Below are 17,636 nucleotides of genomic sequence, written 5' to 3'. Positions count from 1 at the left end.
AAGGGAGGTATAGGCTAATAATACTCGAGGAACACTCATGCATTTTCTGGAACTGGACAGAGAATTTCCCCAGGAGTTTGGGTCCTGGCTCTTCTTCCTCCTTTTATGGTTGTTTTCGGTCCTCAGCATGCAATTGCCAACTGTCGTGGTGCTAGGGTGTCACTTAGCATGCAGATGGAATTACAGTGAAGCTAGAGTTAGTCTTGCTGTCTCTCTGAGCCATCTTAGACAGAACCAGTTTCCACTAGCCTACCTGAAGAACTTGCCGTTTATGGACACCCTCTACTTACAGAAAAACACGATTAGGATTTGTACTCCCGTGCATCTCATTGCTTAACAATGTTGCTCACAACCCGCGAATTTAACACTGGACTCACTCGTAGGTCCTAAATAGAGTTTAAGAACCAACCAACACAGCCGGGTGATGACCTGTAATCCCAGTACTTTGGAAGCTGAGGCAGGAGAACTGACAGCAGTTTAAGGCCAGCTTGAGGCTACATAGCAAGATCCGGTCTCAAGAAGAAAGGGGAGGAAGGGAGAAGAGGGAGCGGGAAGAGAAAAGAAAAGAAAAAAGAGGAAGAAGAAAAGACAAAGCAGGAAAAAAGAACCCATGAAGTCAACAGAGAAACTTCAGCAGCAGGCTAACCTGACACCCGGACGGGGCGTGGCTTCCCTTCTCCCCTCCCACTCTCTACAACACCCCCCGCCCCAGCGCCAAGGCAGCAGGGGGCGCTGTGCCTGCAGGGCCCAGGGCGGCCAAGAGGCCCCGCCCTTTCGTTAGCTCATCCGTGGGCGCCACTGTCGCGCCCCACTGACGTCAGAGTGCCGTGCTGCCGGCTGTACAGTGGTGAGTCGGTGTGCGGGGCCGTTGGGCATGGTGGTCGTTGGGACTTGTTCCTGCCGGGGCGGGAAGGCGGGTGAGCAAGGGAGGCTTGGCGGCCGCCACAGCAGGTTTGTTCCCGGAGGCTCCAGGGGCTCAGGGGTGACTTCCGTGACTGTTTACGCTGGCCAGCCCGCGAGGCGCGAGTCCCGAGGGCAGCCGGAGGCCCGGAGGTGGTGGACTTCTTTTGCATCCAGACAATGTTTTGTGCATCCCGGAAATGAGGGCCGGCTTCTTGGCGGGGGAGGTAGTTTTCCTCTAGATAGAGGACCGTCTTAGCCCAAGTTCTCCAGTCTTTAGCCACGTTGTTAGGTAGCAAGCTTCACGTCAAGGCACACTTAGAAGTAGAGACTGAGTTCCTTTTATTGAAATAAAAGTGCGGAACGGCATTGTGCGTTACTAACGTGCCCGAGGAACTTTCATAGAGGTATATAGGTTAGTCTCTGGGAACACTGAGGAATGAGCAACGAATTCTAACTGGGAATTTTTCCTAAAGAGAGAAGGTGGCGTAAGAGGCCTCTTGGAGTCTCTTAGTTCTGAAATTACCCGTCATGAGATGTGTCTTAGCATGAACTATAGCTTGTATTGACCGTCTTAGGGACGCTTCCCTCAACAGCGCTGAGCCTCTTATCTTGCTAGGAGAATGGAGCTGGTAAAAATGCCTACTACTCAGAGTTAGCACAGGCTCAGTGAGCTGATCTGTGTAGTATTTAAAGTAGGACCTAATGTGGTACATTCTCGAAGGCTCGGCCTGATAGAATTGCAGCCCTACTGTGAGGGTAGTTTTTTGGGAGTTGGTTCCCTGTAAACCTTCCTACTTTTAAAATAGTTGTTTTTCTCTATTGTCCAGTGTGAGGTCCAGATTGGCAGTGAGGGGCGTCCTCACTAAGAGGGCTGATGCCCAGGCAGAGTTTGCATGGCGTTTGTTGAGCCAAATTGGCCTGAGTTCTTTCTAGTCTGGGCAAAGTCTTGTTCTTGAGTCACAAACCAGCCCACCTGATTAAGACCTCTTAGGGCTGTTTAGGAATCATGTATCAGTTTGATTTCCTGTTCTTGAAAAACTTTTGGTAGCCTTTTTGGTTTGCCAATTGAGCCTGGATGCCTGAGGTGTATGGTCTGTGAATGGAACTGAGGGAGCAGCGAACTTGGGTTAAAAGAAAATTATCACCCCGTCTTTTTTAACCTCTCACTGAAATTTAGCATATAATCCCATTATGAGTGCATACAACCAACGTACAACATTAAATACGACTTTTTTAAAAAACATCTTCTAATTTTTTAAATTTTATGTAGATTAATGTTTTGCCTTGGGAAGTTTCGGGTCCCCTGAAACAAGTTACAGACCATTGTAAGCTGCCGTGTGGGTGCTGGGAGTTAAACCCAGGGCCTCTGGAAGAGCAGCCAGTGCTCTTAACCTCTGAACCATCTCTCCAGCCCTAAATATGACTTTGTTAATGCTTTAAGGATCGTGATATTTTCATGTCAGGATGCTGTGATGGGATTTTTGTCGTTGTTGTTTGTTTGAAACAAGGTCTTGCCATGAAGCCAGGATTAGTACCTCCAAAGTACGAGGACTACGGAATGTCTGGCAGGGTCCTGTCCGAAGTGTGTCACCGTCTGACCTCATAGCATCTCTTATGCTCCACTAGTTCTTATGATATACTGTGTTGACAAAGAGCCATGTGTGTTTTGCTGTCACAAGTTTCGTTTTCATGTTTTGACAAAATTACCATTTGGTGAGGAGGAACTTCTGCAGCCTCCTTGTGCTGATAACATCATCTTACTGAAACCCTGATGTTGATTTCACAGGGCTGTCTGGCCTCTAGATCGTCATCCTCCGTTAAGGAAATGACCAACCAGGTAAGGTCTGCACTGAGAGGGAAAACTTTAGTTACTGGCAAGTTCAAACCCAATAGATTGCCTGGGTGTATGGTTAGGAAAACTGGTGTTTAATTCTTGTCCTGTTCCCAAAGACGTGGATGACTTTGAGTACCTGCTCATCACAGGGTTATGTGGCTCTGGTAGAATGCACCCCACTAAGATCAGTTGAAATAGGAGCGAGAGCAGTCAGTCAGCCCTTTAGGATTAGGGACAAAGCTAAAGACATGTATGGGCTGTGTCGTCTACAACTGTGAAAAGTCGGCTGCAGACAGGACTCAGCTCCCTCCTGACCAGAGCTGAAGAAAGTGTAACTTGCTGGGTTTGGGAAGGGGGGTCTGGTTTGTTGTAGTCTGGTGTGATGCTGCACACCCATAGTGACAACACTAAGGAGGCTGAAGAAGGAAGGTTGGTGGGATGGTCAGGGAAGTAACCTGGTGACCGCCTCACTTGCATTGCTGGAGGGAGGGTGCAGTATAACGGGAATCTGATGGTGGTCTGCTCTTCTGTTCTTTTGTAGTACAGTATTCTCTTCAAGCAAGAGCAAGGTAAGGAGTCCTCATCGAGCAAAATTTTTTTGCCACAAAAAAAAGTGCCCTCTTTGGTTTTTTTGAGATCTTATTACACCAACTAGACACACAGATCTTTGCAGAATCGGCTATAGTAGCCAAAAACAATATACTCAATCAAAAAATAAATAGCATTTGGGTCTGGTGGAGTGGGCCTGTAATCCCAGATGCTAAGGAAGTTAGATGGGAGGATTGTGAGTTCAAGACCAATCTAGACAGTGTAGTGAGACCTTTATATTTTATTATATTGTCTTAATATAAAAAAGTGAGAAGAAGGCTGGAGCTATGCTTAGTGGTAAAGCACCTGCCTCAATGTACAAGGCCAGTCCCAGTACTACACAATAAATAAATAAATATATGAAAAATAACTACAAAGAAAGGTAGGAGTCAGGTGGCGTGATGGAGAATTCTAGGATGAGGAAAACTCTTCTCCCTGAGGAAGATGTAATGCTTAGCTTCCCTGCTGCCAGGGTAGAAAGAGGCAATATTTTGAGCCTCAGAACCCTGTTGGTGTCTACACTGCTAGGAAGATGGGCTTAAACCTGGCTCTAACTCAGAATTCACTGTGGAGTCTTTACGTAGCTTCCTCTACTTACAAGTGCAGGAACTGTTTTAGAGGACATTTGTCTCTGTAAAAGCAGAGGGTGAAACTGTGAAAATTCTGTCAAGGCACCTGATTGCATAGCGAGGCAGTGGTGGGTGGGAGCAGGAGGCAGGTCTGAGGCCGGCTTACAGACCAGCTCCCTAGTGAGACACCTGCACAGCAGCAGTGTTGGGACAGGTGATCCTGTCCGACCAGATGGGTTAGAGACAGCCTCGGGGGTGTGAAAGTATCTAATGAAAAAGTTCTTCACTCCAAGTAAGTGACATTTAGGTAGTCCGAAGTTTAAGCCCAGCGCATTCCCCTTAGTTAACTAGTAAGCTGTGCAGGTGTGCCAGGCAATGGCTCTGCTTGAAGCTAACATCTTCCAGGTGGCAATGCTAGCAGGCTCGGGTCTAGTGAGGGTATAAGGAAGCTGTGACAACATGTGTAAGCCAACAGCTGTTCAAGTTTAACCCTTTAGATTCGTGTTTTGGAAAGGTGGCCTGGGAGAATTGTAACCAGGCATAGGTAAAGCTTCTGTGTATACTTATCCTGTTTAATAGATGCATACCAGCTTTGCAGATTCCACAGTATAGCTTACAAAATACGTAGCTCCCAGACTTAGAATGTGGACTTCAGTTAATATCTTGAGTTTGAATCTTAGCCCTGCCCCCTCTTAGCTTCATGCCTTTGGATGAGCTGCAAAGCATCTCCAAGCCCCCCATTCCTTATTTGTGAAATGAAAAAGATCTTTTTGGGGGATGGGGAAAGTTGAACATCAGGGATCAAGTCCAGGGCCTTGCCCATTCTAGGCAAGTACCCCACCACTGAGCTTGTCCTCAGCTCTTGGTTTTTTGAAAAACGACTTCACTTGTAACTCTGGCTTGCCGTGAACTCACTGCCTAGCCTGGTGCTCCTCCTGCCTCTGTCTCCTAAGTGCTGCAGTTGCAGGCATATGTCACCACGGGGATGATCTTGGCAGGACTTGATCAAGGCAGCTGTGATGAAGACAACACTGAGGGAAGGATTAATGTAATAAGTGATTCGTTAGGCATAAAAAAGGCATTTATGGTAAAAGACACCTCACACATTTTAGACCAGCACTGTTTATAGAACTGTCTCCTGGTCGTTTTGGTCGACTGATTGCTGTTCTAGACAGACAGCAGACTCCTGGGTCAGTCACTGTATTTGGAGTCTGAAGCCCTGTCTTGTTCTCATCCTGCCTTCCTCCTTGTAAACTTGTGTTTGAGGGTGAGTTTCAAACTAAACAAGTCCGTAAGCACTTCATGGGGCATGTCCAGTGGAGCCGTGAAGAGATAGGTAGAAGTGGACTTGACTTGGGAGTTGTCAGCTTGGTTTTTTGACATTGAATTTAGGAGTGGTATGTACGTAAACTTCAAATGAAGCACTTTCTGTTCTAGCCCATGATGATGCCATCTGGTCAGTTGCCTGGGGAACAAACAAAAAGGAAAACATTGAAACCGTGGTCACAGGATCCCTGGATGACCTGGTGAAGGTTTGGAAATGGTGAGCACCTTTCCGCTTTCAAACCTTGGGAATTTGGGACAAGGGTTTTGCTTCTGGGCTCCCAGTTGCTATAAGGATAGCATTGATTTTTCTGGGCAAGAAGGCAATAGCATCGTAGTAGCTTTAAACAACAGCTTATTTTTTCTTGTGTGGCTTCTTATTATTTGGAATTAAAGCTCTAGTGGTAGTCCCAGAGACCTGGCTACATTCTGTGTTCAGTCCTCAGCTTTCTGCATCTTTTTTTTTTTTTTTTTTTTTTTTTGATATTTGAAAAGTATTTTAATAAAGACAAATCTGAGTCAACGCAACCACCATATTCCTCCCCAAAAAAGTCTAATCTTCCATTTAAGTCAGTAAGTAGAAAAAAAGGCACAACCATGGCCCCTGCAGAGCTCCCTGAATCAGGAGGCTCATGCCTCCACGTTGTATGCTTGCCTGGCTCCTTCTGGCTGCACCAGCTTGAGACAGGGAAGGGGACAGAAATGGGAGACTGGCAATACTTAGCTTTCTGCATCTTATTGACCATTTGTTGGTAATGTCCAAGGACATAGAAGTTCTGGTGACAGTATAGTATATTGAGCATAAAGAATCATTTCTGTCCTCCTTCTAGGCGTGATGAGAGGCTGGAGCTACAGTGGAGTCTGGAGGGACATCAGCTGGGGGTGGTGTCTGTGGACATCAGCCACACCCTTCCCATTGCTGCGTCCAGCTCTCTTGATGCGCACATTCGTCTCTGGGACTTGGAAAATGGCAAACAGATAAAGTCTATAGATGCAGGACCTGGTAAGAACTTTACATTTAGGGAAGGTGATAGAAATCCACAGTCCCTTTTCAGACGTAGGGATAGAGTGTTTCTATTTCAGAATTGTCGTCACTCTAATCCAACCCTAATGTCCTTGTAATCACACAAGGGTATTATACCAAGTGATTACATTATTTCAGGCCACGTTTTGCTGCCAAATGGATTGTATGTAGTGCTGTGCTTACTTTGGGGAAGCCAAACCAGTGTTTTGGATTTCAGAATTGACAGTTTGGGATTGTGGAGCTGTGCTGGTGTAGCCAGTGCTTCTCTACCCGACACTTCTGAGGGGATACATCACTGCCTTACGGAAGTCTCGGGTCTGAATAGTGGTTATCTCTATTAATTATGGTCAGAGTGCCTGGGTTCTGATGTGTGGTACTTAGACAGGGAGAAACAAGTTCATGGATCTTTATGTAAAGTACTGTGGAGCAGTACACTTGCTCCTCAGACTCGTTGAGCATTGTCCAAGTTGGTAAGGGACTATTTTAGTGGATTAGACTTGTGTAGAACAAACATTTTGACACTTCAGGATTCTTTTTAGCCTCCTGTTCACTTAAAAGGCCTGTGTGGTTCTCATTAACTAAGCCTGTTGTGTTCGGTGGGCAGTGCTCTGCAGAGATGCAGATAGCTTGGCATCGCTCCACACGCTCCTTGGTGGGTGGATTATGAAAGAGCTGCTCAGGTTCTTGGGGAGCTGGTTCCCCAATAGCTCTGGCCCCCTCTAGTTGTGCTCCTAGCTGCTGTGGACATTGCATAGAATGAAGTTCTAGGGCTTGTAAAGAGGCCTGTAGTCTAGGAACTGAGTGCCTCTCTCCTCAGAAGCACTGTTCTTTGACTCTTAATGCTGGAGTTTTTGTCAAAAGTATTCATGCCCAGTCTCTTTGGATCCACTAAATCATGGTTTAAGACTGTGAGGCTTGGGGGCTGGAGAGATGGCTCAGAGGTTAAGAGCACTGGCTGTTCTTCCAGAGGTCCTGAGTTCAATGTGGGTCCCAGCACCCACATGGTGGCTCACAACCATCTGTAATGAGATCTGGTGCTCTCTCCTGGCGTGTAGACATACATGTATACAGAACACTGTATACATAATAAATAAATCTTAAAAGAAAAAAAGAGTGTGAGACTGAAATGTGTGTCTGGTAAAAGGTACTCGGATACTTTGTGACTTCCCAGACGGCTCTCTGTGCTCCTCTCTGCTTGCATTGTTCGTGGAGAACAGGGATCTCCAGCCATTCTGCAAAGCCTGGTAGCATCCTGAACATAAGGAGCATTAGAAAGAGTCGGATCTGTTGCTGCTTTTAAAGAATATTTTTATTATATGTTACTTACTTTGTATGTGTGAGCACGTGTGTGTGAAGGTCAGAGGACAACTTGTGGGAGTCCGTTCTTGCATGTGGGCCTGGGACTGGAGCTCAGGTCATCAGGTTTGGTGGCAGGTGCCTTTGCCACCGAGCCATCTCTGCACGCTCTCAGGACAACGACACTGGTCACTGCAATTGTAGCCTTCCATACATCACATGTGAAGACGTGAGAGCGTCATTGGTTGAAGTAGAAGGTTCTGAGTCTGTCCAGCTTACTCTTCCTTCTGCTGGGTTGTTTTTGTTATGTCTTAGGGGTTGCCTTATTTTGGGGTTTTGGGGTTTCAGTGCTTTGAGACCAGGTCTTACCATGTAACTCATGGCTGCTCTTTCTGCTCAGCTTCCCAAGTGCCAGAGTTGCAGGCATAAGAAAGAGACTGAAAAGAATAAAGTGGGTGGATTTTTTGGGGTGGGGGGATCTGGTCAAAACTAGATCACATCCTAGTCAAATAACGAGTGAGCCTTGCTGCCCACAGCTAACTAGCTGAGCGCCTTAGGTGAGTCTGGGTTTACTGAACCCAGGGAAAGCAGACTTGCCTTGAAAATGTACCACCTCAAAAGGAACAGAAAGAGTGGAGAGAGAAAATCCTGATCTTGAGAAGACAGAGAAAATAGAAGAAGTAAAGCTGGAGGAATGACCCCATGACTGGCATTCTGCCAGGCGGTGGCTGTCCAGCCGCTGACAAGAGGGGAGCAGAGGTGGCAGTGGAGAGATCCCTGTACCTCATATCCAGAATGCCCACAGGAAGAGAAGAGCAACCTTGGGGAGGAGCAGGAGGAACTTAGGGTTTGTGCTAAGCATTTACTCTGCAAGGATTAAGATTAGAGTGCAGGTTTTAATGAGGGATAAACATGGTTCCTGTTTTGTACCTGAAGACATCTGGGAATAAAGGATCTGTATTGCAAAGCAATTAATAGGGATGTGGCAAAATAATTTGAAAGAATTCATTTTTATTAAGCTTTGAGAAATAAAAGTTGGGGATTCTACTAACCATTTTCTCTGTAAATAGATAATTAAAATAGGATTTTTTTTAAAACATAATTCTTGGAGCTAGAGAGATATCTAGGCAGTTAAGAGCACCAGCTGTTCTTCCAGAGGACCCAGGTTCAATTCCCAGCACCTACATGGCAGCTCACAGCTGTCTGTAACTCCAGTTCTAGTGGACCCGACACCCTCACACAGACATACATGCAGGCAAAACACCAATGCACATAAAATACAAATAAATACATTTTTAAAAATAATCTTTTAAAAATAGCCATCCTTCTTTTTGCACCTGACATATGAAGGCTGGCAGAAGCTGGTGTATTAGGGCTCTAAAGGGACAGAACCAATAGACTATGTATAATTGTCGTTGTTTTTAAAGTGTTTTTGAGTTTCATCCATTTTGTAGCACAGATTTGTTCCTCTTTGTTGACAAGTAATACTCTAATAAGGATGAACCATAGTCCCCTGCTCATTCGCTGGTTGAGGTCATTTGGACTGTTTACAGTTTGACCTATTTGTGATAAAGCTGCTGTGGAGATGAGTGGGAAGGGCTCTGTGTATGCTTCCATTCCTCCTGAGGAGCTCCCAGGAGTGGACTTGTGAGTAGTGTGGTGTTGGTTTTTACCTAAGAAACTGTCACACTGGTTTTCAGAGTGGCTGTCCCATTTTACATGGCCACCAGAGAATGGAGGATCCGATTTCTCATGTCCTTGTCAATTGTCAGTATTGTTCAGCTGGTTTTATTTATTTATTTTTTTTAAATTAAGAATCTCTTAAAATTTAAACTTGGCAAAGAAAAGAATTAGAATCTTTACAACATGGTTTCCTGACTCGGGACCCTTTCTCTAAGTTTAAAGACATTTAAAGACATTGGATCAAGCTATAGTTTGTAAATTAAAGTCGGATCTTTCCTCACTGGACTCTCTCCTTTGCTTCTTTCCAGTGGACGCCTGGACTTTGGCCTTCTCCCCTGACTCCCAATATCTGGCCACAGGAACTCACGTGGGGAAAGTGAACATTTTTGGTGTGGAAAGTGGGAAAAAAGAATATTCTTTGGACACTAGAGGAAAATTCATCCTAAGTATTGCATACGTAAGGAAACCTCTCTGTGAGTTTCTAGCTGTGGTCCTTTGCACAGACCTTATTAGGTGCTTATTAGGCTGCTTTCTGTTGTGTGGTTTGCTGGCAGCCAGGTAGACCTGAGGCCAGCAGGATGGCTTGTATTCAGAAGGGACAGTTTATCCGATCGTCTCAAATCACCCATCTCTTCTCAACAGAGTCCTGATGGAAAATACCTGGCCAGCGGAGCCATAGACGGAATCATCAATATTTTTGATATTGCAACTGGAAAGCTTCTGCACACGCTGGAAGGTATCCATAGCTCCTCATCCTATTTTGTGCTCCCGGGATGGATTATCAGGTCACAAAGCAAGAATGCTTCTTTTGTGAAAATGTAATCTAAATTTTTTTTCATCTCTGTTGGAAAACTGAAGTACCACTCTGTGTTAGACTTATTAGCACTGTGGTTTTAATCTGGACATAATAGTTCTTACACTTTTTTTAGTGGCATAGGTTACTTTTTATTTATGTGTGTGTTTTCTCTTTTTTTCCTCATGAGCTTTGTGATTGGAAGGCTGTTCCTTTTTTGTGCTCATTTGATGTCATATGAAACATTTGTGTCCACTCTCCACACTGGTGGCCTTGGGAGGAGGACAGAGCAGGAGAGAGAGATTGCTCTTCTTGTGTCTGATTTTGAATTATCACTAAGTACATGTATCTCCTCAATTTACCTTTTACCCAACGGCAAAAGATTTGGTAGGGAAATAATGCTCTTTGTTGGACCTTACAAATCAGATGCAGCCTGTATCTTCCATTTGGCCATGTTTGTAGCAGAGGTTTTTTTTTTTAGTCAGGGTTTCTCTGTGTGGCCCTGGATATTCTGGAATTCACTATCTAGACCAGGTTGGCCTTGAACTCAGAGATCTGCCTGCCTCTGCCTCCCGAGTGCTGGGATTAAAGGCTTATATGCCACTACCACCTAGCCAGTTTTTGTTTTTTAAGATTTTTAAGTGTGTGTGTGCACACATATATGTATATACGTACATAGAGGCCAGATTCCAGGTCCCTTGGAGCCAGAGTTACAGACGGTTGTGAGCTGCTAGCTGTGGGTGCTAGGAACCGAACTTGGGTTCTCTGAGAAAGCAGTACATGCTCTTCACCACTGAGACAACTCTCCAGCCCTCCATGGTTTTTTGTTTTGTTGGGATTTTTAGCAGTGTATAGTGAGGCCTAGCTGATTAGAGACGGGAACTAAGAAGGGATGGTGCCATGAACGGGGTCGGAGTCCTGTGGGAGTGGAAGAAGGGTCTGGTCAGTGCCGTCTTCTCTGACTGAAGCACCAGGGTCATTCCAGCTCAGTGGCTGGTGGTCGTTAAAAGGGCAGAGTCAGCAGGAAGTTGTGAGGTACAGCTGCCAGCCTAACAGCGTCTCTGAATTTCAGGCCATGCGATGCCCATTCGCTCCTTGACCTTTTCCCCCGACTCCCAGCTCCTCGTCACGGCTTCAGATGATGGCTACATCAAGATCTATGATGTGTGAGTTTCCTTTTCAAGAGTACAGGTCTCAGCAACAGTGACAGCCTTGTCCCCTTACTGATAGGAGCCACTCTCGGAATTTGCTGCCTGTTCTCATGGCCATAAGTCAGCTCTGGTGCTCTGGACTTCCCAGTCATTCCTCCCCCAGTCAGCTCCTCCTGCTGGAGCTTAGAGTGTGTCCCCAAGGTCTGTGGGGAGGAAGTGTGCGTCTGATCCTAGTAGGATTAGACTCTGCTGCCTTTCTCAGCAGCCAGGTGTTTTGGCTCCTGGTATACAGTTCTGTGTAGATACATCGTATACAGCTAAGGAAATGGAGCCCTGGCTGTAACTGCCCCAGAGCTACAGTGAAAACCTAGGGCATCTCTTCCAGGGGCCTGCTTTCAGCAGGTATGCAGGCTGCCTTCTGGTTAGGAACCCCCAGTGGGTAAGCTGCCCCATAGGTCTAGGTGGGGAGCCTTTTGAGATAGGTTTGGACTGATGGCATAAGAGTTATCAGATTGCTCTTGTGTGCCCAGCTCCCCCACTGAGGGCCCGCCCTGCTCTCCCTACCATTGTGTCCTCTTCCCACATTCTCATCCCCACTGCTGGTGCCAGTATGTGCCTTGTACTGTCCTGAGTCTCATAATTAGTCTCCCTACTAGGTGTGCCTCTAATTCATCGATCTCCAGTTCTTTTTTAACCTGTCTTACACATTTCTCACTCCATGTCCTTTGTCCTTCACTGTGTGTCCGTGTCCTTTTGTGGGCTTCTGTGAGCTGTTTGGGAGTTGTAATTCCGCTGTCAGAAGGGCCTGCTGCTTTTGAGGTTACGGTGAGAGAATGCTGGGGCCACGAGAGGGGCTCCGACAGTTGTGTGTGCCCGTTAGCACTAGAACCAGTGTAGGAGTGGCAGTTTTGGGGTGTCTCCCTGTTAGCTTTCACTGCTGCTCTTTCATGACCTCCACTTTGCTAAGAGGCCCTCAAACTGAGGTGGTGATTGCCCTAGCAATAACGAACCTCAGGATCTCTTACCCTCGTGGGGGTCCACTGCATCCTGCGAGGGCTGCCTCTGTTCTCCCTAACTGAGGCTTGCTTCTAGGGGCACAATTGCTGACCTCAGGCCCAGGGTGCGCCTCCTGTCATAGGCATTTGGTTTCCCAGGAGAGATGGATGGCTTAGCAGTTAAGAGCACTTGCCAGGCTTCCGAGTTTAGTTCCCAGCACCCACCCTGGGCGCTCACAATTACCTACAACTCCAGCTCCAGGGGTTTGGTGCCCCCTTTTAGACATCATGGGCACCTGCATACAGATGGAACACACACATAAAATAAAAATCTTCTTCAAAATAAGAAACGTGAAAATGGTTGTAGGAATTGGGCCTAGCTTGGGGTTGTTTTGGTTTTGGTTTTGGCTTTTTAAGGTTTATGGTTTTGATGTTTTATTTTTGGTTTTGACAGGGTCTCACTATATAGCCCTAGCTGGCCTGGAACTTGATATGTAGAGCAGGCTGGCCTCAAAAATCACAGAGATCTACCTTCTTCTGCCTCTCAAATGCTGGGATTAAAGGCATGTGCCACCACACCCAGCTGCCTGCCTTGTTCTTGACTAGGTCACAAATGTTCTGTTGAGCCACATACATTGCATCAGGCACGTCTTGCTGCTTCCTGTCACCATGGGAAAGATCCTCTTGCAGGAGGGTCTGGCTAGCCTGCTCACCTCTGCTGCTCAGGCTCCTCATCTTGGGGTTGGCTGAGCTGTCTCTCCAGTCTCCAAGCTATTGATATTTTTAACTTAATGCTGCTATAAAAATGTCTGGTGTTTGATGCTACTTCACTGAAAATAGAATTTGTGGCATACGGTTATTCTGATATCACACCCAGCCATGTGAGCAGAGCTAATAGTTCACTAACCAGTTCAGCAATTGGAGTTCCCCACATTAGCATTGCCATTCTGTTGGACTCTTTTCTTCTTCCAGACAACATGCCAACCTGGCTGGCACGCTGAGTGGCCACGCGTCCTGGGTGCTGAACGTCGCGTTCTGTCCTGATGACACTCACTTTGTCTCCAGGTACGTAGGAGTCTTCATTTCTAAAACGCTTGGCATGGGAAAGCAGTCTTCTGGTAGTGTGCCTTAAAACTGAGATATTACATTACCTGACTTTAACATTCTGGGGCTGGAGAGATGGCTCAGCAGTTTAAGAGTACTGGCCAGCCACTCTTCGACTTCCAGCACCCACGTGGTGGCCCACAACCATCTGAAACTCCAGTTCTAGGGGATCCCACACCCTGTTCTGTCCTACTAACATACATTCAGACAAAATGCTCATACACATAAATAAAATGGAAAACTTCAAGTTGCCCAGGCCAGGCATGGTAGCACAATCCTTAATCCCAGTCCTGGAGAGGTAGAGGCAGGTGGATCTCTGTGAATTCAAGGCCAGACTAGTCTACTTAGTGAGTTCAGAGCCAGCTAGAATTATGTAGAGAGACCTTGTTCAAAAACCCCAAAATTCAAGTTGCCTTTGTTTACTTTAGCTTTTAAAGGGCTTGTTTTTAAGTAGTGAACTTGGTTAGTCTTAGCTTGATCAAAGATATTCTTTTAAACAATTGAAATCTTAGCTTTTTGTTAAAAGTCTAGGTTTCCACTTTCTGTCTTGACATATCCTTGTGTTCCAAGAGGATCTTAGAATCTGCAGATCTGCCTATAAAATGTGTTTATGGATGCCAGTGATATTCAGGCCACTGGAGGCCGAGGAGCTTCAGAAGCATGGGATGGGCAGCCGAAGGGCATTGCAGATGGTTCTGGGAGCTTTTGACACGTCCCCAGACCTCCCTCTCATCCAGAAAAGGATAGTTAGGCTTGAAGCTCCTGATGATGGTACTTGGCCGGCGGGCTGGCCAAGCCGGTGAGGAGAATCTTGGCTGCCCTGTGAGAAGATGGTCATCTGGTGACACCTGGCTCAAGGGCCTCCACAGGTCCAAGTGTGCAAGTGTGCAAAGGAGGGCTGGATAAGGAAGTGTTCTGATTCTGACGTTTGCTTTCCAAACAGTTCATCTGACAAAAGTGTCAAGGTTTGGGATGTTGGCACAAGGACCTGTGTGCACACCTTCTTTGATCACCAGGATCAGGTACGGAATGAGAAGCATGTAAATCCCTGTGTGTTTAGCTTGCTGGCCACATCCCTTTACTAGTCTTTCTGTTAGAGTTAAGAGTAGCAGAACCCTGGGACAGTTAGCCTTGTGACCATGAGGCATGTCTGCTCACATGCCAAAACACACAACTGACCACACTCCCTTCTTTGAAATTATACACCTAAGCCTGGGACCCTTTTCTGGGGACTTCTAGAAGAGCCTCCCTCTTCAGGAGGTTCCATTGCTTAACATAATCATTTACATTTTTGGAATTATCCATGGATGTAATTTTTTTAAATATAGAGGTTACAGCTTGTTCACTTGTAATGGTAGTGCTAAGCCTGGTTTCCATTTTAGGAAGACTGTCTTTATGTTTGTAAGGTGAATGGGAAATGGTAACATTGTTGTCCATCCTTCTTGGTCCTTGCTGGTAAGACTCCCCAGGGAACTGAGCTGAGGGCAGTGGCGAATGCCTGTAATCCAGCACTCTGGAGGCTGAGGCTGGAGGATCTGCAGTGGTAGTTTACTTGCCTGGTCCCAGCCTCCACCTTCCAAAAAGAAGTGGATTCTGATTCTGTCAGTGCTACGTGGGCCTGAGATTCCTTTCCTTTTTCTCCCTGCTTGAGCAAGGGGAAGGGGTTTTTAAAACAATCTCAGGTTAGCCCAGACTGGCCTTGAACTTTCTGCAGTCCTCCTGCCAGGATTACAGATGTGAACCACCCTGCCTGGCTGAGACTACTGACTCTCTCCTGCATGTTGCCATCATTGCCTTCCCGGCAGCTCCAAGTAGCAAGGGTTTAGACTCCAGAGGAACAGCATGAAAATGAAAGGGGGCAGAGCAACAAACCGGCCTTTAATGTATTTGAATGCTTTTAGAGATCCCACATTTTCCTTACTGAGCGCATCTTACAGTTAACTAACAATTCATGCTGCTTTGTATTTACCTTAAATTATGGCAGTGGAGTTGAAGAGTTGAATCTTGGTGGTCCACTTCTGGCTTTAAGCCGTTTTCTTAGTAAACCCTAGCCCTGCTGCTTATCATGTGGGGTTGTTGTGATGATGTCTCAAAGAAAGACATCTGGAATGGAAATGAGGCCCTTCTGTGGCCTGACACCAAGGCTAGCCTCCAATCTCAAGGTGAGGGTGACAGTCTGACTACAGAATTCCTAGTAATCACAAGGTTAACTCAGCCACATTCATTCTAAGAGGAAGTGTGAAGCTGCTAATTCAAGCACAGCTAAACAAGTCAGTGGTGCTCAGTACCATGATGTCTGGTTCCCAGGTCTTTGAGAAAGGACTAACGACCGACCGTGGGTGGATGGGAGCGGACACAGGAGGGAGGGGACTGGTTGGCAGTTTTGCCTCACCTCTTCTGGAAGCGTAGTGCGGGGCCCAGGCAGGAATCACTCATGGCATAGGTAACCTCTGGATTCTCAACCTTTGAAAGGACGGTAGATTGCTGTATTTTAGAGAGGGAGGGCTGTTCCGCAAAGCGAGAGGAAGTGGTCCAGTTAGCCCCATCCTTGCTGGCCTCGCACTAGTCTAGATGCAGGAGAAGAAAGTAACTGTTCATTCCTTAAGCATTCCTTACCCAAAATACAGGAATTAGAATGCCTTTTGTTTCTCTTTGCAGGTTTGGGGAGTAAAATATAACGGAAATGGATCAAAAATTGTGTCTGTTGGAGATGACCAGGAAATTCACGTCTATGACTGCCCAATTTAAACACGGCACCTTCCCGGCCAGGGCCACAGAGTGTGCAGGGTGGATCATGACATTCCTTACCTTCTTGGGCACACTTAAAATACAGCATATATTGTAGTACATTTTGTAGATAACAGTATAAAGTGTTTCCTGTTTTATTGGAAATGCTGCTCATATTTTACTGTAAATAAAGCATTCTTAATGCAAGCACCTGCATTTTTGAACATGCTGCTCTTTTTCTTGACCCTGTCCCTGGAGAACAGTACGAACTGGCATTGTTAGCGAAGGGAGTACATGCCTGAGGGAACGGAGATCCAGGCGCTTACTGGGTTAGAAAGTCAGCTCTCTTCCTGGGTGACTCATGATGATGTGCCCTGAGCTCCCTCAGGCAGTCCTAAACACACCACCCTATATCAGAATGGAGTTCTGAAGGAAACAAGCTGGATACATAGGAACATTCTGGTATTCTACCTGCTTAGGGATCCTTCTGTGTGGTATATTTAAAACGCCCCCTCTGCCACACCCTCATTTCCCCCTTCTTTCAGAGAGGTCTGCCCTAACCATCCCAGGCTCAATACTGGCGGATAGGGCTGAACACCCTGCCTCAGGCTAGAGTTCCAGCACCTTCGCCTCGTCTGCAGTCGCCTCCAGACTGTCTCGTGGTAGTGGGGGGAGGTTTAAGACCTAACGTCCTGGTGCTTGCTGCTGCTTGCTTACCGACACTGTGTGCCTGGCCATGCTGTGCCCATGCTCAGCCCAGCTCGGTAGAACAGTCCACGCTGGACTCTTTGCCACCTCCACCTTGTTCACCTGCGTACAGTGTTTCCTCTGCCTCAGTCTCCTCCTCAGACAGGTCTGCACCCTCACAGTTCCGGGGCTCCTCAGATGGCAGCTTCTCTGAGTCCTTGTCCCCGTTCCCTTCTGCTCTCCCCCCCCTGCTCTAGCTCTCCATTGCCGTTCACCCCCTGACCTCTGCACTCATCCCATCCCCCAGGAGAAAGTTCGTTCCTTCTGTCTACCAGTGTGAGACAGTCTGGCATTTAACACTACTGCATGCTCAAGTAAAGAAAAGGCAAAGCCGTTTGTCTCTCGTCCCAGCTCAGGTTTAATTGATAGTGACAAGTGTACAGGTGGGAAGGTTGAGCAGCGCCCCGCAGATTTGTAACAGGAAGAGCTGAATGTAGTTTTGTCCCATCACAAGCTAAACAGTAGCTCCCCAGCAGTGATTAGGACATCAGCACAGAAACACCACCCTGGAGTTGTGGTCCGTCTATAAACCGGGTTAGTTGAGGAATCAGTTTTGAGTCTGTCCTGGCCAGTGGTCAGAACGGGCATAGGTGGACTTCCTGTGCTTTCAGCAAATTATCTTCCACTAGCCAGCAACGTTTTGGGGGTCCTGCTAGCTGGCTTCCCCCACCAGCCATGGGTCTGTTCTGCCCTTTAACCTTCCTAGGGGAAGTTCTTGGTCTGTGTCAAGAACTGGTCTCTGGTACCATAAAAACCAAATGAGGGTGGATCTGGCAGGTTAGTTCAGTAGCTTAAGCAGCGGGGGGTTTAACTTCCTTTGTAAACGAAAAAGGAGTATTAACGGCTAGAGGCTGAGGTAGCCTTTATTGAGAGTGCAGTCTACCTGCCAGGATTCAAGT

The 17,636-nt window shown here is 46.7% G+C and overlaps 1 protein-coding gene across 3 annotated transcripts; it reads left to right on the top strand.

The window, feature by feature from the left end:
• Positions 1 to 798: 798 nt before the first annotated feature.
• Skic8 (SKI8 subunit of superkiller complex) lies at positions 799 to 16,200 on the top strand. Of its 3 annotated transcripts, none has more exons than XM_006971577.4 (11): positions 799 to 847; positions 2,690 to 2,740; positions 3,279 to 3,306; positions 5,332 to 5,437; positions 6,048 to 6,220; positions 9,529 to 9,677; positions 9,863 to 9,956; positions 11,086 to 11,179; positions 13,132 to 13,224; positions 14,207 to 14,285; positions 15,922 to 16,200. In XM_006971577.4, exons 2-11 carry the CDS (start codon positions 2,729 to 2,731, stop codon positions 16,009 to 16,011), a joined length of 918 nt encoding a protein of 305 aa, XP_006971639.1. In that variant the 5' UTR covers positions 799 to 847; positions 2,690 to 2,728; the 3' UTR covers positions 16,012 to 16,200. The 3 variants fall into 3 exon arrangements, with proteins under 3 accessions (XP_006971639.1, XP_042136894.1, XP_006971641.1); XM_042280960.2 differs by having other exon boundaries at positions 838 to 951; XM_006971579.4 differs by lacking the exon at positions 799 to 847 and adding an exon at positions 849 to 917.
• The last annotated feature ends 1,436 nt before the right edge of the window (positions 16,201 to 17,636 follow it).

This window comes from Peromyscus maniculatus, chromosome 7, assembly GCF_049852395.1.
Source record: "Peromyscus maniculatus bairdii isolate BWxNUB_F1_BW_parent chromosome 7, HU_Pman_BW_mat_3.1, whole genome shotgun sequence".
Lineage (NCBI taxonomy): Eukaryota > Metazoa > Chordata > Mammalia > Rodentia > Cricetidae > Peromyscus > Peromyscus maniculatus.
This window is presented reverse-complemented; position numbering and strand designations above follow the sequence as displayed.